This window comes from Aythya marila, assembly GCF_965140915.1.
Source record: "Aythya marila genome assembly, chromosome: Z".
NCBI classification, from domain to species: domain Eukaryota; kingdom Metazoa; phylum Chordata; class Aves; order Anseriformes; family Anatidae; genus Aythya; species Aythya marila.
In genome coordinates this window covers 83982970-84010805 of record NC_139080.1, presented here as the reverse complement: position 1 = coordinate 84010805, position 27836 = coordinate 83982970, and the positions used below count along the sequence as shown (strand labels likewise).

At 41.3% G+C, this 27836-nt stretch overlaps 2 protein-coding genes across 11 annotated transcripts; one reads left to right on the top strand and one right to left on the bottom strand.

The window, feature by feature from the left end:
- Nucleotides 1–118: 118 nt before the first annotated feature.
- On the bottom strand, nt 119–20484 carry POLR3G (RNA polymerase III subunit G). Of its 10 annotated transcripts, none has more exons than XM_082783034.1 (10): nt 20345–20484; nt 19600–19658; nt 17800–19488; nt 17259–17387; nt 15028–15157; nt 9716–9778; nt 8897–8947; nt 5410–5480; nt 4803–4931; nt 119–4357 (listed from the first exon to the last, which is right to left on the bottom strand). In XM_082783034.1, the coding sequence occupies exons 3-10, from the start codon at nt 17938–17940 to the stop codon at nt 4271–4273; spliced, it is 801 nt and encodes a 266-aa protein (XP_082639160.1). In that variant the 5' UTR covers nt 17941–19488; nt 19600–19658; nt 20345–20484; the 3' UTR covers nt 119–4270. The 10 variants fall into 10 exon arrangements, with proteins under 10 accessions (XP_082639160.1, XP_082639158.1, XP_082639162.1 ...); XM_082783032.1 differs by lacking the exon at nt 20345–20484 and adding an exon at nt 20204–20340; XM_082783036.1 differs by lacking the exon at nt 20345–20484 and adding an exon at nt 20204–20340 and having other exon boundaries at nt 19060–19488.
- MBLAC2 (metallo-beta-lactamase domain containing 2) lies at nt 20169–26779 on the top strand. Its single transcript, XM_082783031.1, has 2 exons — nt 20169–20612; nt 23300–26779. The coding sequence occupies exons 1-2, from the start codon at nt 20177–20179 to the stop codon at nt 23686–23688; spliced, it is 825 nt and encodes a 274-aa protein (XP_082639157.1). The 5' UTR covers nt 20169–20176; the 3' UTR covers nt 23689–26779.
- The last annotated feature ends 1057 nt before the right edge of the window (nt 26780–27836 follow it).

Below are 27836 nucleotides of genomic sequence, written 5' to 3'. Positions count from 1 at the left end.
GAATAAGGTTTCTATTGTGCTGTTTGTTTGAAGTAATACTTGTTACCAAAGCTGAAGTTATCTGACTTTCATAAGGCTTAGAAATGAAAAATACAATTATCTTTTCAATTTAAACACTATTAGAAACTCTCCTTTGAGTGTCTTGACCAAGTATATGCAGTGTGGAAAAAAAAAAATGATAAAGCATCTATTTTTTTTTACTATAGGAAGTATTCCAAAGTGCTTTATCAACTTGAATTTTGAAAGTAAAGGCTTTTGCCAGTATGGGGTAGATATTATTCACTGGCATGCTAAGGGTATCAGCATGAATTGGTTTACTTTCAGTGCAGATTGAAATAGCCGAAAGCCTGAAGGGAAGCATACAGTTGGACCTGTGAGCTCTTGACTAGTGGCTGTGGAAACCTTCGATCAGAGTAGTATCTCTGGAGACAGTGTGGCTGCTCAGTTTCCACAGGAGAAGAGGCGCTCTAAATGAGTGTGAACTTCGTATTTCGCATGCTGCTTGTTTTCAGAGATCTTTTTAAATTTTATTTCTGTGAAAACAATATGGTAATAATGCAAACATGAACATTCAAGCACCAGTTCTGGGTAAGGCTGTGCGAAAGGTTGAGTTGCAAAGTGATTTATGGTGGCTAGCGTGATGTAGCTTCTATGGCTAGAAGCTTAAAAGCAAGCCAACTTTAGGAAGAGGTGATTTGCTCTTGTCCATACAACAGAACTTTGGCCCATTAAGACAGTATCCTGCCAAGCCTGGGACCTGGTGCATAATGAGTCAGTTTTTTTGCTGTTAGGTTATTTGTTGGTCTGTATCTTCCTCCATCAATCTCTCTCTGTTTATGGAACTTTATCCTTTCATTTCTTAGGAAATTGTTGAATAACAAGAGATTAACAAGTGTGATATGCAACACAAGCCTAAGTTACTATCCATACCTTAACAGGCCAGTACTAAATTGCCATCACATCTGAAGTGAACTTAACTTCAGTTGTGGTTTGAGTTGGTCAGAAAGGTCTTTGCTGTTTATATTTAAGAGAAGAGATGCTTTTGTTGGTGGTGTTAGCGCTGAATGCTTCTCTAGTGTCTCAGGCTTCTTTGGGCTTTTATGGTGTTTTAAGGCCTGTGGCTTTGTCACTCAGTTGCTAAAAGTGTGATAGTAAGCATTTATTAGGAAAAAAAAAAAGGAAAGTTTTATTGAAAAATACTATACTCTGACCAAGAGCCTGGCATGTTTTTACTGTTATGTAGCATATGTCACATAGCATATTTTTAAAGTAGAACATTAAATTATGAGAAAACACGGTTAAGTCTTTTTCCAAGATCATGGGACTTCAGGCAGTAGGAACCTACAAGCAGCAGCTGGCTTTTCTATTTGCATGATGTGGGGATTTGTACTGCTTTTTCCAAAGTATAATGTGACTGGCAATGTGTCCCTGTCTATTAGTTCTGAGTAAAATGGGTAACTGCTCTGTATGGAACTAAAATCTGATACAGTAAAGTAATTGTAAAACTAGTCTTTTAGAAATTGACTTTAAAAAAAATGAAAACAAACTGAAGGGTAAATTGTATTACAGCACATTGTTGGTCTGGAAGTTGGTTTTAAATATAAGTGCATATTGCACTGTTGGATCATATGAAATTTTAAATGCTTTAAATCTCCTATATTTTGGAATATGTTGTCAGAAATAATCTTTGTATAACTGTTTTATAAAGGTTCAAACTATAACTTTGTGAAATAATCCTGAGTGAGGATGCAAGTTTTATTTAAAATACTTCTCCTCCTCTAATTTTAGAAGAACATAAGTAATATGCATAAAATAAAGATTTTATTTTAGACTGCAGTGAAACTGGTGCATACAGTGTATTCTTAACTATCTATATTTTGCATGTGTGCTAGGAGGCCACTGCTCGTATTTGTTTTGGCTAGTTTCTCTGTGTGATCTAAATTACTCTTTGGCCAACAAGTTAAGTTTGTTGGCAGAAGCTGCCTATAGCATTCACGTCTGGCGTAGCAATAACTGGTAACTTAAACGTTTGTCCTGTGCCTGTCTTGTGTAACTTGGAACTCTTCTGCATAAAGTTCCAAGAACTTGTTAGTTCTCTGAAATGAGCATTAAAAAAAAGGCATGAAAAATCAACGTTGTAGCCACGGTTTAGCACTGGTAAGCAGCTGAGCACTGCTGGCCTTGGCTAGACAGGTAGTTCCTAGGAAAGCTGGCAATCTTCCTGCACACTGAAATCTAAAAGGAGTGCCTGCCTTCTTGTACGACATACCAGTACTTTTCTGCTATGCTGTTAAGACAGAATTTGAATTCAATTCTACCCAAATCCAAAGTTTGCTGAGACCCAATGGACAACCTTGGGTTTTATCAGCATTATGGTGTTGCAATAAATTCTCAGCAGTTAGAAACACCTGTAGCAGTTCTCATATGTTGGTGTTTTGCCTCTGGAACATCATCATTTCATTTCGGAGGTGAAACCTATACCTCTGGTTGCTCCTCAGCTTTGGCCGTACTTGCCATTGTTAAATTGGTCTTAGAAGATGTATCCTGAGACTTGTGTGGTTCCCTCTGTAGGACAGGTAACCATGGTTCACCTTTTAAAGATGCTGAATGAACGAGTTGTATGTCACATCCAAGAAACAGGCACAACTGGTCAAGAAACAACTGCTCGCATGTATGTTGTCAAAAAAAAAAAACAAACAAAAACAACTTTCTGTGCAATATAGCAGAATGTTTATTAAACACTGTTTGTACAGGCTTCAAAACACAATTAAGTATACCTCTGAGGTGTGACGTGCGTTGCATTTTAGTTTCACTTCCTTTAGAATGGATACGTAACTTATCAGAACACTTGAAAGCTGCACCTGAAGCTGTACCTTACTGTGCAGAATGATTCACAGAATAACGCTGTACTATTTTCCAGTCAGCAGTGAGGCAAAGCACTGCTTGACAGAATGCCAAACTTCCACAGAGCGCGCTTCTCATGAAAGAATTGCTTTTGTCTTAAAACTGTTGTTTCGTTAACCCTGATAATCATTAGCACTAAGTTACCAAGAACAGAATGTAGTAACCTGATCAGTAACACTGATAAATAGTATTTTATATCATCGAAAGACAAAGGGACACAACATTCTGTCGTTGTGTTCCTCTGGTTTCTAATCTCGGGAATAAATCTACATTTCGTCTGTTGGCTCTAAAATAAGATACGTGTTTCCAAGCATTCTAGCTTTGCTATTCTCAACACTCATGTTTTCCCAATTAAAACCTCATGCATCAAAATACTTCACCACTTTCCTTTTCTGCATTTTTGTCTTTTTATTGATTTTGCTGTCTGTAAAGCTTGTCTCATTTTTGTAGGAACGCAAGTAAATGTGCTTTAGCACTTACATAGATATCTGCCATCTCACTTAACAGCTCTGTGAGGTAGAAGAGTTAGTTTTGCCTTAACAGGCAGAGAAATCAAGGCAAAGGACTGAAATTTTTGTCACTTCAATCTGTATAACAAAGATGAAAACTATGATTCACACTTCTCAATCTTAATTTCTGCCATAAATTCTTTCTAAATTAAATTACCCTTAATTATTACCTACACTGATGCATAAAGGCAATGTAACACGGTTAAACATTACTGTCCCTTTTCACCAAAATACTAAAGGTAAGGAGAGTTCTGCTGACTAGCAAAACAGCTAGTTCAAAATGCTCTCATTACCTTGTTAGTCCGTGTTACTGAAGTCCTTTCAAGTCAGTTTATATTAAAGTGCTTAGTGGTCAATTATTTTCAGTCACCTGAATTCAGAAGTTACATAAATTCCTTCAGGGAAGTCAGCTGCTAAATATGAGCAGCTTATTCCCATAAAGGTCCTATTTTTGCTTTACTGAGGTTATCAAAAATTTCGCTTGTTTTCAAGACCTAACAGCTAAAGCATAGAACTGATTAGTGCAAATGCTTAGGCACAGTTCAATTAAAATGCATACATTCTTTGTCTGTGCAGAGGCAATACAATGGCATATAGATTGCTCCATCAGTAGGCATTCCAGAGAACCTTAAAAAGGTGCATGTCTGCAAAACATGGCGAAAGAAAAAAATGTGGGATCCAGGATCCCATTTCACAGCATAGTACTAATAAAATAAGGTTGTCCAGTATGTTTTTGGAGAGTATACTTAAACCCAACGGAGATAATGCATTGGTTCTGTCAGTGATACCCAGCTTACCTCCAGGTTTATATTTCAAGTAGTGTAAGGCTTGAACAATATACTACCTAGCAACAATAGCTAGTATGTTGCTTCATCCATATTGTCATCGCTGCCAGCACCAAAGTCATCTCCATCTTCAAAATATGAAGAAATGTAGTCATTTTCCTAAATAAAAACACAGTGCAGATCAAAACACGATTGCTATGCCTGTGACAATTTATTAAAGAAATGTGTTTTAAACTTGTTGAGCACAAAAATTTTGAAACATTAACATGTTTTTCCTTATTTCTTGTGGAAAAATAAAACATAATTAAGTTCCAGTATCTATGAAAGAAGAGGCATGATTTTTTAATGTAAATTTTGTGCCCTTGAGGCAGGACACGTTCCTGTTTGCAACCTCTTATTTCACAGCTCTTTTGGAGTATCAAATCTGAAATACTCACTGAACTACAGCACAACCTACTGCAACAAAGAAAATTAATGTAATTGTGCCTTTCACTACAACTCTCATTCTGCTTCAGAGAAGCTAGGGACATGTGGCTGGCAGCGAACACACAACTCAATGACTGCAATCTGACTTGCTGGAAATAGAAAACCAAAAAAAAAGCACCTCTTCGTGCTCCTCTTCATCGTATTCCTCTGGTTCTTCTGCTTCGTCATCATCTTCACCTTCTTTGTCTTTTGTTTTGTCTTTCTCATCTTCAGATTTCTCTTCTTCATCATCCTTCTTTTCCAACTCCTGTCAGAACACAATTTTGTTTATGTGGTAATCCCACGTTAAGGTAACAGCATGCCCTCTGCACGACCAAAGTGTTAGGCTGCAGCTAGCAGCAAGATGACTAATGTAACAACATTGCACATTTTTTATTTATTTATTTTTTGACAATAACTAAAGAAAACATAAAGTGGCCAGAACTTGATACAGACTTATTTTATCAAGTATAAGTCATCAGACTTCCATTCTAACAAAGGTATGTCTTCTGTAATAAACTGAGATGATGATTTCCCTTTAGCATCCACTCTTGGAGTAATTCACAGTAGGATGCCATGTCACACCTGACTAAATAGTACCACATGCTATATAGTAAAGGCACCAAACAACTATTTCACCTTTTAGCTTCCCATTTCCACATGGTGTGTAATCAACACCAAAATCTGGATTTGTTTTCCTACAGCAATTTGTGTTGTACTACTTAGTGAGATTAAGCACATCTTACCTCAATTTTTTTCAACACATCCAGGTTACTTTTAGGGTCAGAGCTGTTTGCCTTTCTTGGTTTCGCAGTTGCTGAAATAAAATATATTACTATTATTTGTTTGGACATAAAAGAACATAAAAATCTTTTTCATAAATGAAAAAGATTTTTCATTTGCTCCTAAGAGCTTGTATCTTGAGAACAGTAACTGCCATGGAAACCCCATACTCTCTGTATTAAAATTATCTTAGACTTTGAGCTACATCACTCTTAGAGGTGTAGTGGCCTTATTTATCTAAGTGATGTGTCTGGGGCGAGTTTGAAATTGTCTTTAGGCAGGTATTTGACCAAAGGTTTGGCCAAACTATGTCATTCAGTTCTGCAAAATACTTTTCACCTACATACACTGTATTAAGAAACTAGAAAAAAAAAATCCACGTTGTTATTTTTCATCAGCTGAAACGATACAAACATATTACTGTTCATATACAGGTAGGACAGCAGCGCACTTCAGATAGATACATTAAAAAAAAAAAAAAAGACAGATAGGAGAGTATATGAGTTACAACACAGTAATGTGGTTACTGCAGCAAAGTGGCTTGCGGACCAGAGATGGCTCTTACATGAACACGACCTTTAGCGAGTTACTCCCTATAATTCAGCCTTGTACTGCTGAACTATATTGTGGAGTAAAGGTCAAAAATAACATTCCATGTACCCAGGTATGAGCTGTCTGATTGCAGCACTCTCAGCTTAGGAATACCTCTCCCAGTTCCAGGAGGGGAATTTGACCGGGAGAAACAAGGAGCTCTGGATTGAGAAATACTTGAGCAGAGTTAAAGAGCTCTGCAGAGACGTCTTGTTTCCATGATTTAAATGCCCTTTTCCTTCTGTACTGCACACCACCGCATACAATTTACACAGTAGGGTTGCACCTAATGCCTGAGCTCTTCTCAGTGGGGTAAAACTGCCTCTGTGAAGTTCCACACTGGTGTAGCTACACAGCTTCTGATAGACACGGTAGCTTCAGTTGAGACAGTTTATGCTCCTTCCACCCTCTTTTTTTTTTTTTTTTTTTTTTTTTTAAAACACAACATGATACCTGAAAGGTATCATTATTAATGTGCACGGATAGAAGGAGGGGATAGCCTTTCTGACGTGGACAGTAACCCCCAGTGATACATATTTTATGTGTCCTAATACTTAAGGAAGCAGAACTTTAAAAGCTGCAACGAGAGTGGCTGCATTTTGCCATAAATAACATTCTGTTCGCTTCAGTGTTTTGCCTAGGAAGGGATTATGTGACAAAAGCACCGCACACAGCTATGGGAAGTCAAGCTGTTCTGTAATAACATGTGAACTCTCCCTAGGCAAACACATCCAGAATGAAGGAGGCTTTTAGGGAAAACAAGTGTGGTTCAAAATGATCGTATCTGCACAAACACCTGCAGACTTTTAGAGATAATTTCTATTCAATAAACAGCCTGGAAGCCAAAAGAGACATGCAAAGTCTTCCCTTTAGTGGTGGGCGTCTCCAGAGCTCATCGTGATATTAGAGACAGGGACCCATCATTGGACAGTAGAACTTCAAGCAAAACAGCTCCTCACATCCACATTGCTTTGAGGTGCGATGCAATACAATCTAATCTTTTGAAACACCTGTTGTTACAGGAATTTGGCTTAAATGCATACATCTGATTGATGTAATATGTATGCATATAGCTGGCCTACAGGAGCTGAGGCCAGTCAACTTACAGTGTTGTTGTTTTTTTTTTTTAATTGTGGTTTTGGGTTTTTTTTTTGGAGACACTGGTGATACCTAGGATCACATGGTCCACAGCCCAGGCTGTGCAGATGAGATGTGGCATTCTACCTAAAGTTATGTCAGTCACAGTCATGTGTTATTAAAACACTCTGGGAAACCAGCAGGTAGAGTAAAAATGAAGCCAGGCCTGTGCGTGTAACTGCAGCGATCCAAAAACCACTCCTACAGTCTATGAAGGTAGAATGGTAGGAAACTTGTTTGCATATCAGCGCAGATAAAATTCACTGCACTCCCTCGCCTTTGTTCCACTACAGTGTCACCTAACATGGCTGTCCTCACAACACACCACGGATGCATACCAGACAGGCAAATGTGTCACTCATCAGCTACATACAAACCTCAACACAAAAGCATTACAACTTTTGTATGGCCTCCATCATCAATATCCCCCACTCCCCCCAAAAAAACCTAAAATTGCATGATTCTTGCTTTTAGGAAAAAAAAAAAGCATTTTTTTTATCCAATCAAATTTGGATGGTCAGCTGGTCTTTGTCATTAAAATTTTGCAGGAAAGTGTACTTTTAGGAGCAAGTAGAGAAGCAGGCACAAAAGACTAAAGAAAGAAATCACATTAATCAGTAATTCTCTGTGATAATCAGAACATTAGGCTATCAAATAACGGTAGGTTGGCATTTGTGATTTCATGGAATCTCGGGGAGATACTTGTTGCCTGCAGGCTTATAAAAGCCAGTGTGATTTCTCCTTTAAAAAAAAAAAGAAAATGTGTATGTGCTGTTTTCTTGGGGGATTTTGCAAATAAGCAGTTAATTTTTGGTTGAATCTTGCAGTCTACCTTTAATACCATGCTTCTCAATGACGCTCTTAAAAGGAACAAAGCATCCAGCTGAGCCAGTCTCCATGACTACTGCACATTCCCTTTTCTTTTTCTATTTTATCCTTGAACTGAAAAATGACACATTAAGGACTTGGACAAAGAGAACAAGAAAGTAAACAATTATATTTAACAGACAGCTAGAAACAGGGGGCCAAGCGTTGTTTCACATCAACAGAGCAACAGGCTTCTACAGAGAACTTAAAATAAGTCATGCACACTAGAAAACACTTTTTAAAAAGTTTTTTGTTTGCTTTTGTTTTTTCCTTTAAGAACAACCAATACCAGCTCCAACTGCTGTTGAAGGATCTGGTTCGCAATTCTGCAGAAGAAAGCTGAAAATAAACAAAAAAAAAGTAAAACCAGGGAAAACAGAAAGTAACCTATATTAAATCAGATATGAAATACCTAAAAAATGCAAAAGTCAACCAAATCATAAACAATGTAACTGGGAAACCCAAAACAAAGAAAATCTGAACAGCTGGCTATTTGGTGAAAAGAAGAAGGGGAAATGATCACAAAATTCCAAAAAAAAAAGGTTTTTTTTTACATCTTTAATCTTCCACTATTGCATATTGGCACCTAGCTACTTAATACCATACATCAACGTCAAAGGAAGAGAGATCTGTTCCTCTAAGTTAAAATCCTACAGAAACAAAGCAAAAGAAAAAAAAACAACAAAAAAAAACACAAAAGACAGGCAGACGAAATTATTTAGAAAATAACTGCCAAAAGCCCTGTTTATTAGGCCTCGTTAACATTTCTACCATTTTTTCCCCTAACCAGCTCCAGCATGTTTTCTTACACTCAACTAGTGTGTATTAAATGCTCTTTAAAAATATATAATCTACCTTTTTTCATCTTTTTTCTTGGCTTCATCTCTCTTGGGAGTCTTCTCCAATCTGCAGAGAAAATAGCTTTTATGCATGTAAACAACAATTTACTGCGGTAATCCTCCCCCTCCCACCAACACTGAGAAGGCTGGGACCCCTGCTGTGTTGTTTACGTGTATGCCTAATTGTTTTAGCACCCAACAATTTTACTGAATTTTGGCTGTACTTTAAGTTGAGGAAGTACAGGGAGGAGCAGTATTTCACCCAGTTAATGGAAACTGGTATCTGCTTGGGTGAGACAAAGTTCAGCCCTTCCAGTGGCCCAGATGGCCTCTAATTTATGAACTATGATTAAGGTTGCAGTATTGATCTATGCTGGTACCTTTGTGGAAATTTAATGTCATAAAACCCGTTTAGCAGTGACAAAGAAACTGTGATTTTTTGTTTTCAGTAGCATTTCTGCATGTTCCCAGTTCAAAACTGACATCTGCATGGGGAGTAAGGAAGAGGGAAAGCTAGAGACTGAGGTCAAGCTTGCATTCTTGCTGTTGTTTTGAATGAGTAAAAAATAAAACCAGATTTGTATTTCTTTTGGACAAAACAACGCTTCCCCTTGATCTGAAAACATGACAAGGGCATAACCCTCAAGAGGGAATAACACGCCTTGGTGAGGATTTGCATACTTATAAAGTATAAGTATTTGAAATATAAGAATAAGTATAAGATAATAAGTATAAGAATTTGCATTGCTTATAAAATAATGAATCAAACATTTAAGAAGAACAGATAATTGCACAGGTTAATAGAGAATTAGCCTTTGGTAATCTCAGATATTACCTGGGGTCCACGCTGCATGCTCCTTTTCCCTGCTCTGGTACTTTTTACTGTACCTTTCAATTGCTGTAGAGAAAGATACAAAAAGTTATTGAAATCATTAAAAAGGCAATCCAGACGCTGGCTTTGGTATTTTCCTGTAGCTAAACATAAGTATATCCTCCTTATCCCACGCAGAGCACTTTCTCATGCTGTTGCTGAACAGCTAAAAACAGTTTCATGTCACTACTTTGAGCAGTTTCATGGCTCTTCCCAGAACTACATACTACATACTTTAAAAACCTGCATTTTATACTCACCTCCCTCCCCAACCCCAGAAAAAGAGTATTGGTTTCCAGTTTTTGAGTATCTCCTCTCAGTTAAGGGAAAGCTGTCCCTGTCCATCATGCTGATGTACGGGCTGGAAGGGCAGACAATGAGGTGGATCAGAACCTGGCGTAACGGCCAGACCCAGGGGGTGATGACCAGGTGCAAAGTCTGTCTGGAGGTCCCCAGGGTCAAGAGTGGGTCCAGCCCTGTTTAGTATCTTCATTATGATCTGGTTGATGCGTACCGTGCATCCTCAGCAGGTGTGCTGATGGCACAGAACTGGAAGGAGTGGCAGAAACACCAGAGTGGTGATGCCATCCAGGGGTACTTGGTCTGCAGCTCCCTCACGAGGGGAGCGGAGGGTCAGGCGCTGAGCTCTGCTCTCTGGGGACAGCGACAGGACCCGAGGGAACGGAATGGAGCTGGGACAGCGGAGGGTCAGGCTGGTGTTAGGGAAAGGGTCTGCACCCAGAGGTGGTCGGGCACTGGGACAGGCTGCCCAGGGCTGTGGTCAGGGCACCGAGCCTGCCGGAGTTCAAGAAGCTTTTGGACACCGCTCTCAGGTTTAGTTTTTGGGTGGTCCTGTGTGGATCCAGAAGTTGGATTCCCTGATCCTTGTGGATCCCTTCCAGCTTGGGATATTCTGTTTTGTTCTGTACTGGACAGGCTGGAGAAATGTTCTGGCAAGAAAAACTTGAAAAAGGAGAAGTGCAAAGTCCAGAGGGACAAGCACTGGAACAAATTTGAAAGCAGCTCTGCAGAAAAGGACCTGGGGTCATGCTGGACACAAAACTGAAGAGGAGTTAGCAAAGTGCCTCTGCTGCCCTTGCTTGCTCCTAGGAGGAGACACTGAGAGCTGGGGCTGGTTAGCCTAAAGAAGGGAAGGCTCACGGGACGTCTTAGCTATGTCTATAAATTTCTGAGGGAGGATGCAGAGAGGATGGAGCCAGGCTCCTGTCAGTGGTGCCCAGTGCCGGGACAGGAGGCAGTGGGCACAAACAGGATCAAGGAGGTTCCCCTGAGCACCAGGCAGCACTTCTGTGCTGTGCGGGTGGCTGAGCACTGGCACAGGCTGCCCAGAGGCTGTGGGGCCTCCTCCTGGGGGATCCTCAAAAATCACCTGGATGTGGGCCTGAGCACCCTGCTCTGGGTGGCTCTGCTGGAGCCGGGGTGGGACCAGATGAGCTCCTGAGGTGTCTTTCTAACTCAACCTTTCTGTCCTTCCATGACTGGGAAGGCAAAAAAAGAAAAAATATAATATTTTACTCATCTACACTTGAAACGTATAAAAACGTAACAAGCAGATACACTCAGATAAAGATGGCTGATGAGATGAATGCTTACCTCCTGCTTCCCTTCAACAGTCTCACAGCCAAACCCCTACAACAAAACTGGTCGGTGACACTTGTCACCACTGTCCTAAAAGCACCCAGAACTCCCAGCTCTCAAAAGGCTGTGTGTCTGACTGATCGTGATCAAGCCGCAGGACTTTTGCGATGGCAAACCTTTGCAGTATAACAAAGAAATGTTTCTGAAATGGCAGCAACATTTTAGTCCATTTTTCCTCTTTCCAGGCACAAGAACTAAACTGAGAAATGCACTTTAAATAATACAGTAGTTATACACTGTAGGTACATGCAGTTATACTGCAAAAACAAGCTTGTGCAATCTTTCGTGACAAAAGCAGTACCAAAACTTAAGTGTTTTTTAATCAGTCACATTTTTTCTTATCACAATACCACGCCCAACTGCAAAATCCACTGAACACAAGATTATTGATTCTGATGTCAGTAATAACTAATTACTTAAACAGGGACAATTTTTGTGGATGTAACACAAAAAAATCAAAGTAAGGACTGTGACCTGTACAGTCAAAGACTTCCAGCATACTCACCAGGGAGAACAGTCAGAAAATGAAGATGTTAGAAATTAAACTCAATTTTAAACTTGTTGTGACAAGGGCAAACAGAAGACCAACCTAAAACTGTGCAACAAAAATACTGTGTTTAAAATGGCAGTGTCCAAGGGGTATTTAACAGATGAGAAATAGGTGGCCTTTACAGATGCTGTAGGAAACCATCAGCAACAGAGGGGAAAGAAACTAGTAGCTTTATTTCAGCTTGATGACCTTTAGTGAAGCATTAATTGCTGATGCCATCAGTAAGAAAATACACCTGACTGACTCTTGCTACTCACAGTTAATGAATTAATTCCAAACCACTGCCAAGGTGACAGTCACCCAGCTGCAGCAGATATACCTGCGGGAAAAAGATGAATGATTCATAGCTTAGGAAGTGAAGAAAATTGAGAACTTAAAGAATATGGCTACTACTTGCTCAAAATAAGTGTTGAATGATGAAAGTCTCTTCTATACAGTATACTACTGCATCAAAATTGCTAGGTAGTATTAGATATGTCTTTGGTTTACTACCTGAATAATGGACGAAAGATAGATAGCTATGTCCTAACTAATTAAAATGTTTCCCCTTCTCACACTTCAAATGACATTTGGCTCACAGATGTGCTGACTCTTTAAAACAATCTGTTTGCTCCTGTAGCAAAGCCAGTCTAAGAAATTCCTGCCCATGGTCTCCCTGCTGCCTTCCTCTTACTCCTGCCAGATTTTTATGATGACATAGAAGAAAAAAACAATGGGGGGGGGTGGGGGCTGTAAAAAAGAAACCCCAAAAGATCAGTTAAAAATAATGAGATGAAAGCAAGCTGTTTAAGCTGCAGACAACCATTGCTCCATACCAAAACCCTGAAACTGAAGAGTTTTTCTTCAACTAAAAGTTCAGTAGAACTTAAGGCAATTTATCAATGTATCCCCAGGGAGACACTGAAACTAGCTGAAGATCTGACTCCGTCAGGTAGCCGCGTACCTGTTTTTTTCCTGAAAATGTCATTTTTTTGTGGAAAAACAGTCATTAAATGACTGGGCACAGTCATCAACACACAAGGCACAGTTAGCAACACTGAGAGACCACCACACCTCAGGAAGAAAGATGCAGAAGCAAAGATGACTTTGAGGTTAGAACTATCATGTGAGGCCCAGTTGGAAAAGAGAGCTAACGTTCTCATGAAGTAGCTGCTTCCTTGGAAACTACTCGGACAGGCTTTCAGGCGTGCCAGTTTCCTTTTTTGTGCCTCAAACAGAAATAGCAAATTTCAAGCCTGGCAAAGATCAAGGACACAGGAAGCTTCTGTGAGATAAGAACCCAAAAATAGTGAAATGTGTTTATTTAAGAGATGAATGAGTTATTTTGAATTCTTCTACAATCTTAAAGGGATGAAGATTGGATCTCTTGTTCTCCTTGCCTTATAACCAAGCATCTACCTGAAAAGACCACTGCGCTGTGCTACAGCTGCCTGCTGTGTCCTGGTGATTGCCCTGCTCCAGCTGTAGGTCAGAAAAAATATTCTGCTTTTTGAGACCCACTTGTTGAGAGAGTTTGAGAGGGACTGGAATCCAGGAGCTCCTGCCTGCCACAGAAATAGGTGGCAAGTATCAGATGATCAGCAGTATCTACTGTGAGAAGCCAGGGCTCCTAAAACTGTTTCAGTCTGTGTAGCCATTCAGGGGCAGCAGAAATTCCCAGGGAGTTTCTGAAGGAATACTGAAATACCACAGAGACTGGCTGAACACCTGTGTTCAAACTAAAAAAAAAAAAAAAAAAAAAAGAAGGGGGAGAAGGCTGTAGGGTCATACTGAAGTGTGCTCCTCTGGTTCAAACAGTGATTTAGTACAAGAACAAGCAGACAATCAATAAGGTGTGTTAATCACAGTACTGTACTGAAAGCATAACAAAAGATAAAAATTGCATATGGTCTCAAAAACAGCTGGAGTTCACCAGCACACCACGAATAAAATGCACTCACATTTTAGAGAGGATGAGACTGTGTAACTGTATCATGAATATCCAGAGTCAGAAAATTCTTTGATGGTTCAGGACAGATATTAAAACTCATGTTCAGGTGAGTTCTCATTATTCAGGATCAGCACACAATAGCAACAAGAAAGATTATCCTGGTGTTTGGCTACACTGGATTCCTTAAACATTTTTATAAAGCTCATTAAAGGCAGCCTACTGCACTGGCTGGACCTTGGGTCTGACACAAACTGCATTTCCCAATACTCTCTACTTCCTACTTTCCTGTAATAGTGCTTACCATTTATAGCACTCAGAAAAAGCACCAGCACATGCAGAAGGATGACAGGAACAGCAAAAAATCACAAGTGAAAAGAAGCACTCCTCCTAGTAATAACCTCCTGTGGCTGCTACATGTTTAAAATACTGCCACAGCACGGTAAACAGACATTGAGCTGTTCCTTCCCTGCTCCCCTTTCCTTCCTTCCCATTAGCTCAGTTTTCTGACCAGGAAGCTTGGATTTTAAGAGTATAATGATGTATGATTGCATGTCCAGTATAGCAGAGCATTTATTTCTAATCAAGCAGTAACAAGGCTGTTAATGTTTAATTACATATAAGATTTTCAAGTCACATACAGTATGAACAAGCTTTTAGCTTCAAATCCAGGTCTGCTGATGCAAACCTCTGTAAATTGCTTATTCTCATCTCAATCTTTGTATTTCAGGTGACTTCAGTAACACTTACCAATCTTCCCTGAATGGACTCAGGGGAAAAAAAAAAATCATGTTCTAGAACAGCACGTTTTATAACATCCAGCTACTTAAAATAAGTATTTTATTTAATATGTCTTTACATAACTAAAATGGCAACTGAATTTCAAGTCTAACATTTACTATAAATTTTTTGTTTGTTTGTTTTCACACAGCAGTTGCTTTCCAGTTACAGCACTTGTACGAGTGATCTGCAACTTCAGTAAGTGTAAAAGCAGCAAAAATCCATATTGTCGTAGTCTGGCTAATTATTGTTCCTCATTATCAGCACCAGGTACATCTTCAACACATGCATTTCACTACATTATCCTCCAGAGAATAAATACCGAAGACATAAGTAAAAATGAAAAGCACATAAACAAACCTTCACGTTCTTCTTCTACTGCCAAAAAATATGGCATTTTTTTCATAGTTCCTCTAAAATCTTGTTTTAAGGCCAACATGTAATCTTCGTCTTCTCCTGTTTTCAGAGGCACTGGCTTATTGTCTGTACTCTGTACAAATTATGTTTATTATTTATAATGTCTTAATATCCATCAAACATGCAGGAACACTAAAAAAAGCTACAACAAACATATCTAGTCCTGAAAGAGCGCAACTCTGCATTATACCACTCTGCAAGGATACTTTACTGCATTCTGACATGCATAATTTTACAAACAAATGTATATCTTTTACGACTTCACTGTATCTTTCTGTAAAAATGTATCAAGCAATGAAGGAAAAATACATAAAACCTGTGAAATAGCCATTCACATCCACCTTAAGCCCATGTTAAGGGTTCTTAAATCCCAAGAGCACTTTTTCTTGCCAACCTAAATAAATCAGAAACTGTCACTCTGGTCAGCATAGCCCAGGTCTTAACCTCTTCTGAAACAGTATTGCACCTACATTAAAGTATGATTACTCTGGATAACATTGATACAGTTTGACTAATGCCATGTCACAACCAGGTAGCACACATCTCATTCCTTTCTCATTTGTGTTTAAATAAACTGTTAGTTTTTTCTTGGCGTTTTGTTTGTTTGCTTTTGAACTATGGCTCCTGAAATGGGAAAGATGAATAAGCAAAAAGAGTTTTTAAAATATACAGCAAACTAGGGCCAAAGATGGAATTAGTGTGTGGTAAATAGATTGTAGTAACTGGATATTTTTGTGTGTAGTAACCAGAATTGGTACGTAGTAGCTGGATATCACCTGACACATGGTGCACAGCCAATATCTGAGTGGTAAGCTGCAATGCATAATGCACTGTCACAGAGCCGGACCACGATAGGAGTTTGCTAATTACAGCTATATTTGCTAGATGGACAATATTTTAAATCTCTGATGATGCTGATGGTATGCTGATGCACCTTAACTGGGTTTTAATTGCATTTACAGGAAATCCATAAGATCACAGAAAGCTCCCATTAGAAACGTGTAAGAGCAACAATATACTGCTTAAAATGATTTCAGCATCAATCAGTCAACAGCTGCAGTATCATACTTTTGGTCACTACCCAATCATTAAATATAATTCATGAAATTTCTAAACAGTTCTAGTTATGACACAATTTTTGAATGGCAGAGTGGAAGAAAAATCTCTAAATTCTCCATGGCATACATTAGATACAGTGGGGCTAGCAATTCTACTACAAGCCAAAGCCAAAGCCACTGCTGACTGCAGAAGCTACAGTTGATAGAGAATGCAGTTTCTTAGAGCTGTCAAGCAGCCAACATTTACAATAGGAACAATGTAGATGGCTCACTGTAATTGAAATCAGACAATTCGAATTGTAAGGGAAATGGTGGACTTTGAGGACATGTAACATGGTTTGGCAAATCAAAGCCACTGGCAAAATAACTATTCAGGGAAATCTCAGAATCCCACTGGTTACATGTCAAACTAGAACGTTCTGTAACACGTGAGATTGAGAAAAATTTCATGCACCTTGATCAAATCCTGACATAAATGGGAAATTCTGTTATGTAAAACTGCAACACTGCAACACTACTTTTCAGCCTCCAAGTTGCCCAAGTTTGCCTGTGTAGTAAAATTCAGCTTAGTAAGAAAATTATCTACTCTTTCTTACCCTTTAATTTTCAGATACAACCTAAACATAACCCAAATGTCCAGTCTCAACTTCCTTAATTATATAGAACGCATCTCAGTTGTTTTCAAGTTATTTTCACATTCTGGCTACAGAGGCACAAAACACTCATCCTGAATCTTTCTGTGTTTGCATCAACAGTAACCTTATAAATCCAGATCCATTTGCAGCTTCTAAGGCGAGTATAACTTTATTTCAAACAAATTCAGATCCTCAGTGTTTCTATTACTGCAATGTCCAGAAAACCAAATCAAGCCAAGGACCTTAATGAACAAACATCTTGCAAGCAATCCAGTTAACTATGGGATGCCACAGTTAGCAAAGGGACAGGAAGTGGTAATGATAAAAACAATAATGGAAACAAATGGAAGTACACTAAGTACCTCAAAACTGACCTGAAGTGCTTAGGGTTGTTCTTATACTTCATTCTATTATCGCAGTGAAAGTGAATACACTCTACCTAAACAGTAAGAGCGTGCTCTGAGGTAGCTGATGTACTTACAGGAAATGGTGGGGGAGGCTTACACACAGCGTCAGGTAGAGATGCACCTTTGGAAAAGCCAATGGCCTCAATGTTGAAGGTAAACGCAGCACGTCCTCTTCCTCTACCTGACCCAGCCATTTGGAGTTCCTGAAAAGATTACAAGATGACAGGTCTTTAAAGAATCATTTTTCTTACGTATATGCAATGCATTACCTATAAAACTACTGTGTAAATACCCAATGTGTCTCAAACATTGCAGTAATCTTAAAACCACTCTCAAAGATCATTCTAAACTGGCAAAAACTTTAACACCCATCTTAGGTTCTTCTGCATACTATAAATCTGGCACATGCTTCAAAACAGCTCCTCTCCTCATTTCTGGTAGCTACCTACCTCTGCATGCCTGAAATTACCTAATTACCGCCTAACCTAGGAATTTCATACTTTCCTCTTCTAAAGCTTAGATCCACGGAATTGACTGAGTTCAATCAGGGCTGACAAAGCAGAAGAAACAAGATAGGCAAAAAAAAAAAAGAAAAAAAAAGTTAATGGAACTTACTATGAAGGCATTTTGCACTTCCTGAATGTGTCTCAAAAAATAGTCTGTATTTGTCTCTGGAGTCTTCTTTGTCCCTTTGTGTTTTTGTTTTTCCTTTATCTTTGTAACTAACTTTGGGTTCAAAAAAAGAGCCAAAAGCATAGAGGTTTAAGGTAAAAGCATCGAAGGATTTCTCTTTGCTCCACTTCAGTATATTTGTAAGCTAACCATTGATAAAAGGAGGGTGCTTTTAACTATTTCACAAAGTATATTAAAGAAATAGCCTGCATGTACAGTAATTTGCTGCAAGACTGTAAAAAAAAAAAAAAACAAACTATAGCCGACATTTACAGCCACATCTCACTCCATCGCAGAATTGTATGACCCATGGTCTGGCAGGTAAAGCAAACTGTGAGAAACATTTTTCTGGCCTAGAACTCGCCTGTGCTGCTTACCATAAACTGCACTGCTACCCTGCAGCTTACCAACCTGCTGGGTATGATCAAGGTTGTTCCTGCCATCCTGCTCTACTTGTAACAACCCAAATAGTTCCGCAGCATCCCACTGCAGGCATTGGTGTGAGACAAGAAGTCCAAATGGGAAAAAAGAAACAGCTGCCAACCAGTCAACAAGGAACCCAGTACAGAATGATGATTAGGAACAAAGAAATGCCTACTTAAGATTTGTTACAATTCCTGCAAAAGCAAGAAATGGCCTTTTTATTAATGTCAGTGATAAAAACAGGTATTTTCTCGTGTATTATTTTCAACAGGAATAAGCTTTGTTTGGATAAAATGAAATCACTTTATACATTTCCAGGTCAGTCAGCAACACAGAAGACTATCTAAAAATAATCATAAAACCCTAAATAAATCATTTTAAGAAAGACAACAAAGAAAAATCTAAGCCTGAACATTTAATGAAGTGAAAATACAAAAATAAAATAAATTAGCAAAGTCATTTGCAAACAAGATGAAAAAGAAGATGCAAGACTGACAGAATTGAAGACAGGTAAAAGATAACAGCAAAGCCCCGAACATGAACAATTATCTAGGAGTGAAAAAAGGGAACTGACGACTGAAGAAAACCAAACAAGAGTTGAGGGAGATGACAAGGTACCAAGGAAAGGCACATTTTTTGGATTCAATATAACAGTCACTTTTTAAAGTTCAGCTTTAAAATTAATTCTGAGATTTTCCTGAAATAGTGAATTAGTCTGATGAGAAGTATCCAGCTTTAAAGCTAACCCTGTTCCAAACGAGAAGTTTTGCTGAAACTTACAAGTTTTTGAGTGTTTAAGCCGTTTCCGTCTACTGACATCATAAAGCGATCATGAAAGAGAAATCATGAGGGAAACCGCGTGTTTTACACCTAACCCACTACGCCTGAGAAAGTTACCAAGACAGCTTTATACTTCAAGAGCCATGACCGAGGTGCGACACGCCCCTGGGTGCCTCTTCTCATTTGTGGCCACTTTCCATCCCGTTGCACCAGAAGGATGTGAGGGCCACCGAAAGCACAGTTTAAGGGTGCCAAGTTTTACATATTGGCCATGGGAGCTGCCTGTGGTGTCACCCAGGCAGCCAGAGGTCTGCAGAGGCCTCGTGCCTGCTGTGGTGGCCAAACACCTGTGTAAGTCCCTGTTGACTTGTCCTCTGAGCAAAACTCCCCATCCTGCAGACTTTCAGAGAAGGGTGAAACCAACGGAGGCTGCGAAAAAATAAAAATAAAGCAGGGTGGAGGGGTGGGGAGGGGAGCAGGTGGAGGAGAAAGGGCTGCAGTTTAAATGCTGGGGTTGTGTTGTGTTTGGCTTTGCTTTACCTTACGTCCCTGAAGGAATCAGTGCGGGTGCAAACACTTGCCACAACAGCCTCGGTCCCCTGCAAGGTGAAAACACACAAAACACCCTTCTTTTGTGCCCCTTTACCGTCACACCCACCCCTCACGCTGCAGGGCACCCTCCCTGTCCCCATCCCCTCGCAACCCCCAGGCTGCGTCCCCTCATCCTCCTCATCCCCTGACGGCCCCGGGTCCCCTCAAATCCCCTCAAATCTCCTCAAATCTCCTCAAATCCCCTCAAGTCCATGAGTCCCCTCAAACCCCTGAGTCCCCTCGAGTCCCCTCATCGCCTCACACCCCCTGTCCCCTCACACCCCCCCCGTTCCCCTCACTCCCACCCCATTCCCCTCACTCCCCCCACCCCATCCCCTCACCCCCTGCCGCCCCACACCCCCAGATCCCCTCTCTCACACCCCCGGGACCCCCTCAAACCCTGTCCCCCCCTCACCCTCTCTCGCTCCGCCCGGCGCTGCCGCAGTGGGGCGGTCCCGGCCGCTCCCCCCCCCATCCCCATCCCCAGCCCCAGCCCCGTCCCTTCCCCTCCCCGCCTGCCGCCGCCATGTCGGCGCTGGAGTGGTTCGCGCACAAGCCCCTGGGCGGCGGCATCTTCTGGATCCAGGAGCGCTTCTACGAGTCCGGCAACCGGGCCAACATCTGGCTGGTGCGGGGCTCGCAGCGCGACGTGGTGGTGGACGCCGGGCTGGGGCTGCGCAGCCTGCCCGACTACCTGCGGGCTGCCGGGCTGCTGGAAGGGGCCGGCGGGCGGCCGCTGCTGGCCGTGGCCACCCACGTCCACTTCGACCACGCGGGCGGGCTGCGGCACTTCGAGGAGGTGGCGGTGCACAGCGCCGAGGCGGCCGCGCTGCTCCGCGGCGACAACTACGAGGCCGTCACCTGGCTGTGGGACCGCGAGGTGGCGCGGCCGCCGCGACCCGGGTGGCGGGCACGGCAGTTCCGCGTCCCCCCCGTCAGGCCCAGCCGCCTGCTGCAGGACGGTGAGGGACGGGGGGACACGGGGGGATATGGGGGGACGCGGGGGGTTGGGGGCGGTGGGGATTTGTGGGGTTGTCGCCGCCCCACTGTCGCCTCCCCCCGCCCCCCCAAGCCCCGCGTCCCGCCTGAGGGGACGCCCGCGTCGGGTGCTGCCCAGAGACGGCGTTGTGCGCTCCCTGGTGTCCCTAACCCGGTTTTTGTGCCGTTTTTATTCGTATTTTTCCGCATCACGCTTTTCCTGCCTGCTTTCCGCTGCAAAATCTGGGTTTCCAGGTTCGTACAGCCTCCGCAAGCCGCTTTCTGGGGTCCCCAGCCCACCCCACGGTCCCCAGCCCACCCCACAGTCCTCACCGCAACACACAAAAAATCAGCAGGCAGCGGGTGAAACCCCCCAGTTTGCACCCGTGCTGTAAGCATTTTTGGGGAGCATGCACGGAAATGCCCGCTGCTCACACGGTTTGTTTGCCTGGAGGTGCAGGATTTTTGCCCCAGGATGAGGACTGCTCAGCAGCACTGGAGGGAAGGAGCCAGCATTTAGAGGCTCATTAGTTGAGGCTGACGGACAGCGTGCCAGTCATTTCTGGCACCTGGTAACCCTTGTTGCTCATAAACTGTCAAGGCATAACAGTGAGTAAAAACTAATTGGTGAAATACACACAGCAAAGCATGTGGGCTGTGTTCTGCAGAAGAACGTACGTGAATGTAATGTTTCCACAAAAGGCTTTGTACAGGTATATTAAAAAAACAAAAACAGAAATTTCTGCTCATTTTTTCAGTGTGATTTCATCGTTAACAATGACTAGGTTATTTCAGCAACAGGTAACCTGACTGCAGAATACCATGGGGCAGGAGTTAAAGGGTAGCAGTGCGATAGACAGATTACACCTCCTGCAGATGGCTTAGGTAGTTGCAGCCTCTTCCTGGCTGTCCGAGCCCATCACCCTGCAGAGCTGCTGGGGAAGGCTTAACTAAAGACTTCAGAGAAGATCTGGTGAGCAGTTTGGCAATAGTCAGCAGGATTTTGGGCTGTTTTTTCTTCAAATGGGAGGAATTATTAAAATCATAAAAGATCAAGCATGCTCACTGTCAAAGTAAGATCAGAGTTTCTAGCACAGCTTTCATGGAGACAAACCCTGTGGAAGTGGCATGTCATGTCAATCCATGTGTAACTTTTTTGGGGTAAGTATATCCAGTAATACTCAAAATACAGGAGGTTGCAGAGTTACACTCTGTTAGAATCCAAAGCCATGGCTTTTACTTGTACAGCGCTCGCTTCATTTATTGGCATCAGTTTTTGCATGAACATAATTGTAAGGGATCCTTCAGGCACCATTCCTTTTGGCTGTTTCAGCTAAAGTGGCATTTACGTGTATTCTGCCTTACCACCTACTGTCTTCCTGGTTACATGTATCTTGTAAGACTTGCAGTTTCCTTTACCTGTTGCAATGTTTATATATATATATATATAAAAGTATGTTTCTATATATATATATTTCTCTATGCATGTTTCTCTCAATTCTGGATGTCATATTCTGTTTCCTTGTACTTCTCAGCAGCTAGAGCAATGGGTTTGAAACCCCTTGGCCCACATTGTTCCCATAACTTCACCGTCTCCACTGCTGTTTCAATCACCAGAACAGGAGTTTTCTGTATAATCTTCTCTAAAGGCAGGCCTGCTACTTCAATCAAGGCTTCTGAGCATTTCCTTTAAAAGAGCATTTGTCTAAAAATTCTCTCTGATAAGTTTGAGGCTGGCTGCTGCTGCAGATCCCCAATTCCCAGATAGGTACAGTATGGTTAAATGCCAGCTCTGCAGGGATTTCTAAACCCTGTTCTAGTGCTTTGCGAATGGAGGTGAGTGGATGACCTGCATCCCTACCTGTAGCATGTGGAATTAACTCTGCCCTCCCAGAGTTGCTCCCAGCCCCTGCACAGTGCTTTACATCACCCCGGGAACAGGAGGCAATACTTCCCAGCCCAGGCCTAAAGCACTCAGTTTATGTATTTATCACCTGTGAATTAATGGATTTTGCACGTTTATAACTCAGCTGGCATTATAACTTAAAATTAACAACAGACTTGTTGTTAATTATCCTCCAACCCTGGACTGGCTTTCTGCTGAGAACACAAGCTCAGGGTCTAGAGCAATGGAAAGGCATTCACATTTAAGATGGAGAAAAACATTCTGTTTTTCTGTGTCTGATTCAAGACAATTAAAAAAACATGTTCGGAAGCCAAACTTGCTCCTCCTTCTGCAGTTTATGTCCTGTTGTTTTGCCATGCAAAAGTGACTGCGGTTGAGTCCTAGGTGAATTGAGGATAAACTTTAATAAACTGTGAAATACTTTGGAAATTTTCAAGGGAGGCATAGCTTAGATGTGTTCCGTTTGTTTCCTGTTTTATTTTTTCTACCATTTCTTTTTATGTCGTTCAGCTCATTAGGGTGAGAATTGGCTCAGTTAATACTGCTCAAGCCTGTGTTATCCATTACTGTCACCAGGAAATAGCATCCTGTCAAGTGCATTTTTCAAATGCCTCTGGCGCTCAGCAAGCAAAAAAAGTCCTGCTCCTGCTGTTGTGGGTGTACTCTGTGTAAACACACATGGGTAGCTGTAGGCTGTACTTTTTCGTGGTGTTTAAAGTGCAGGATAAATGCATGCGTTCATCCCTGTAATGCCTCTGTTTGCAGGGGATGTGATCAGCCTCGGAGACCGACAGCTCACCGTCATGCACATGCCTGGCCACTCCAGAGGAAGTATTTGCTTACACGACCGAGAGCACAAGATTTTGTTCAGCGGAGACGTCGTGTACGACGGATCCATGATTGACTGGCTTCCCTACAGCAGAGTAAGTGACTACGTTGCGAGCTGCCAGCGCCTGATGGAGCTGGTGGACAGAGGTCTGGTGGAGAAGGTACTGCCTGGGCACTTCAACATATTCGGAGCAGAAAGGTTGTATCGACTAGCTTCCAACTACATCTCCCAAGCTGGATTTTGTCACAAAGTGTCTACCTGTGCCATGAGATCCATTGCAAGCATAGCGCTTCGTGTCACAAATTCCAGAGGCACTTCTTCCTGAAGGTGCATTTTGTGTGGTCTGTCCCCTCGTGGAAAACCAAGTGACCTGTGAAAATGGTGGAGCAAGCAAAATGCAGTATTCATGAGGAAAGAGCTGGCAAAACGATGCGGATGAGCTGTAAAAGTTACCGCTTTTGCCGACTCTGCTCCTATTTTTATGGAAAAATGCATAAGATAGTAGCTTAGCCAAAGCTGCCATTTTCCTTTCCATTTTTTCAGGGCATGTTTGCACACATATTGTGATTGAAATATATCGTTTTATTTTTGATATGATTCTAACAGATACGTATATGCCAAAATGAGACGTTTTACATCCATGCCTGAAACTTCTTTGATGTAGCACTAGGATTGTGGCTGCTCACTCAAATCCTGCTCAGGTTTTGGCCTGGCACAGCTCATGCTGATGTCTGATTTATGTTGGGAGTAGCACCAAAACGAGAGCAATACCACGGCAGGATTCAGTGGGCAGGGAGAGATAAGGTGTAGCCATTTTCACCTGCAGCTTGCTGTCCCCTGCAGCAGTCATCTCCAGCATCTTTGCAAAGTAACTGCTTGGCAATTTGTGCAGAATCCACTGATGTATGGAAACGGTATAGACCAAATTTCCAAGCTGGATGATAACACCAGCTTAACAAAAACAGTTTTTGATGTGGATCCCACAGCAGACAGAATACCAGGGCTTTCATGCTTCCCAGTAGGGTGCAGGGGACACATGCACCCTGATGGAGGAGGAAGAATAAGCCCTGTCACTGCCAGGTAGGGAGCTGTTTTGCTATAGGTGTGCTAGTTAATGAATGCATGTGTTATGCTAGTCTGTACAACGTGGATTGGGCCCTTGCTTGGTGTGTTGTTTTTCCTTATTTTCTGATGAGCTTATAAAATAAAAGCTTTACTTACAGACTAGGGTGTTCTCTAAATCAGAGAGATCCAAACGCGCGGTTACAAACGTGAAGGTTTTGTTTGTGTTTAAGCGTATTTATGTGTGACTGGATTGTGACTTGGCTGTTAGCACTCTGGGAGGGACAGGGTGGAGGCAATAACATCACTTTGCCCCGCTGCAGGTGCTGGATGAAAACAGCTGGTATGCTTGTTTCCGCACAGGGAATGTATCTGGAGCTGTTTACTGTTTGCTTATGAAGTGTTTCGGTGCCTATGAAAAGTAAAGCACTTGAGTCTGTTCCAAAAAAAAAAAAAAGCTGAATGCGTTGAGGAATGCTAAGTGACATTGTAACTCGCTTTTGAGTGTGGAATGTGTGTTGTTTAAAAGCTGTTGAAATGGTTAATGTTCATGTAATTATTATAACAGCCTGTGTACTTATCTTCTTTAAAAGGACACTGTCTGATGTTGTTTTTGTATATAAACATATACTTTCCTAATAAGATTGCAAATGTTTTTCCCAAATTTTAGTGGAGTTTTACCTTATCTGTTTGGCTTTCACTCTGCGTGGAAGCTTTGTTTTCCCCTCTCATCATACCTGACAGAAAGGGAGCCCAAAGTTTGGGCCCAAAGGCATGGGAGAGTGGAATTAGTGGCCTTGTTAACAGGTGTAAATTCCAGTGATAAAAACGGCCTTTTTGGGAAACCAGTTGCAAAATAAAAAGCACGTCTATCTAAAAGTGATGAAGGAGAGAATCACACATAGCCCTCTTCTCCTTTCACAGCTCACTGCTCTCCTGTCTTTACCATTTGAGTATATTCTTCACTGACAGTAGTACTGATAGGCTGTGATGTGCCTCGTTCTCGTTAGCTGTGCCTCTCTCCCCTCTTACAAGCCGCAGCGAAATTTTTGTGTAGGCAGAACAAGTGTGACAGTGTGGCACCTGGAAGACTTGTTGTCACTTGCATCATGGTCTCTGTTTTGGAGGAATTCAGGTATGCCAACATGCTACACAAGGAGCGTTTGATCAGTGGACAGGCTCGTCTCATATATGAAGCCAAGAGCAGTTTGTTTGGCCAGAGGAAGGAATATGAAAGGGTAGTTAGTCCGGGAAACAAAAAAGCCATTCCGTGAAGAGGCTTCACCTTGTGGCTTTCTTTTTTTTTCCTGCTTACTAACATGCTGCTTTTTTTTTTGTAGCAGTCCACATGCAGTTCTTTAAGTCAGAATAGACAAAGATACACACAGCGGTGCACCTCACACCAGTTATCTGGATGAAGCCATGGTGCCTCAGGTTACCCAACAGCAATTGATTGAATTCCTCCAAATCAGATGTCTGCAGCATCACACCAGTAGTAATCTTGCTCAGTGCTTTTGCAATGAGTGTGGGAGCACTCACGATAAACCTGTGCAATAATTTTGTCTACAGAGACCTGTCACAAAGCCTGCCAATATCTAGGAGACTGCTAAAGTTTTGGAAATATTAATTAGCAGATCAGTTTGATTTAGCATTTCGTCTTACACAACTGTAGTTTAACCTATTCCTTCTCCCCTTATGAGCCCTGAAGCCAGATTCTACTGTACTGAAACCAGAGCTCCTAGCAGGAGGCTCACAGGTATGCCAGTTGAAAAGGAAAAATCTCCTCTCTGATTTCTGCTTAAATCTGTGCTTAGTGTTAGCTAAAAGATCCTTAAGTGTCCAGGTCAGCCTGTTAAGCATATATAGATAACAGCAATTACCTGTTTCTTCTTTTCCTTTACAGAAATCTATGGAATAATTTCCTAGATCAGAAATGAGCTTTATGTGAACATAGCCCCGAATGGGGTGTGTTAGTAAACTGCTGCTATAATCCAGTTGAAATTAGTTTTTGAGGTCTTGAGATTATTTTTGTATTTATAATTCACTATTAGGTAAAAGATGAGTCTTATATAAAGAACTGTCTGTGACTATTTTTGTTAGGTATTACCAAATTTGTCATTGCAAGAGTTTGACAGTGTCCCTTTAACACTGCTTGGATTAAATATTTAAAACAGACATTGCAAGTTTAAATATTGCAGCATTTTGGACATTTGGAACTGTGTTGCTTTCTTTGTAAAAACTAATGTATGTTAACTCGGTTTTCAGTAGGCTGAGAATTTACAAAAACATTCAGCTGGGAATTTGTGCTCTGTAATTCGTCAAGACTTTTGTGGTGTCAAATAACAGTTTACACGGACAAAAAGTATAATTAATGATAATAAAAGTGTTACAGTTCTATGTGGTCTAGTAATTTGTATTATTTTAGTGAGAAATACTTACTCATTCTAAACAGTGTAATATCCTTAAGAAATGCTAGTAGTTTTACTCTTCTGTGCAAGAGGCTGCATTAGAAATGTTTGCATATCTTCGACTGCTGCTGCATATACAAAGCCATGAGTAGGTACTTCTCAAAAAAAAAAAAAACCCACAAAAAAAACAACACCCCAAACCAGGCTTTAACACATACCAGAATTAGGTTTTCCGTGGAATTGGCACATAGAAAATGTGGATGTAATGAAAATATATACTGAGGGATGAATTTGAGCTTGGGATGATTTTAGTATTGCCATGCAAGACAGCAGCTAATGAGAGCTGTTAACTATACGTGAAACAAAAAGCACTCACGTGGTTAACACATAACTGGATCTTGAAATAATGCCTCTGTACATCCTGTTTAGTTCCTAGTAAAAGGTAAGACTCTAACCTATTTTGAATAGTCAGCCTCTGAAGGACTGAGTAGTGCTGACCACAGTGACATGTGGATGTGCAGCGGGTGTGGTTGTAAAGATCTCCTAGGGTGTGATAGCTGCCCGCCTGGTAATTAAGAGGTATATCTGATTTAGGACCAGAATTTGCAAATGACTTCATTTGGTACCATTGGCAAATCTTGCTCTCAAAATGAGCACACCTTGTTAAATTCTGAATTTTATGGTGATGCTAATGACAAAATTTGAAGACAAATATAGGCAGAAATAAAATCTATTAGGAAATTTATTCTCCTAATAAAATTTATAAGCAATTAGTAGGAATATAATACAAATAAATAAAAATAATTTAAAAATATCACAGTGTTGGTTCTGTCTACAGGATAAGAAAATGAGCATGTATTTCCAGAAGAGGCACACACATGAACGCACTTGCTTCACGTGTCCTGTACGCAGACACATACATGGCTGTCTGTGCAGATAGGCCTGGGTGGAAACAGTTGTGTGCCCCCAGAAAATATTGAGAAATGGATTTTGGCAAGAAGAC

Excerpts from the sequence above, each read along its gene's own strand:
- POLR3G (XM_082783034.1), bottom strand. The coding sequence starts at position 17,940 with ATGCTTTTGGCTCTTTTTTTGAACCCAAAGTTAGTTACAAAGATAAAG. Across the intron at positions 5,481-8,896 it reads AAGAAAAAAGATGAAAAAAG|CAACTGCGAAACCAAGAAAG; the intron begins GTAGATTATATA and ends ATTTTATTTCAG. Across the intron at positions 4,932-5,409 it reads ATGTGTTGAAAAAAATTGAG|GAGTTGGAAAAGAAGGATGA; the intron begins GTAAGATGTGCT and ends GTGTTCTGACAG.
- MBLAC2 (XM_082783031.1), top strand. The coding sequence starts at position 20,177 with ATGTCGGCGCTGGAGTGGTTCGCGCACAAGCCCCTGGGCGGCGGCATC. Across the intron at positions 20,613-23,299 it reads CAGCCGCCTGCTGCAGGACG|GGGATGTGATCAGCCTCGGA; the intron begins GTGAGGGACGGG and ends CTCTGTTTGCAG.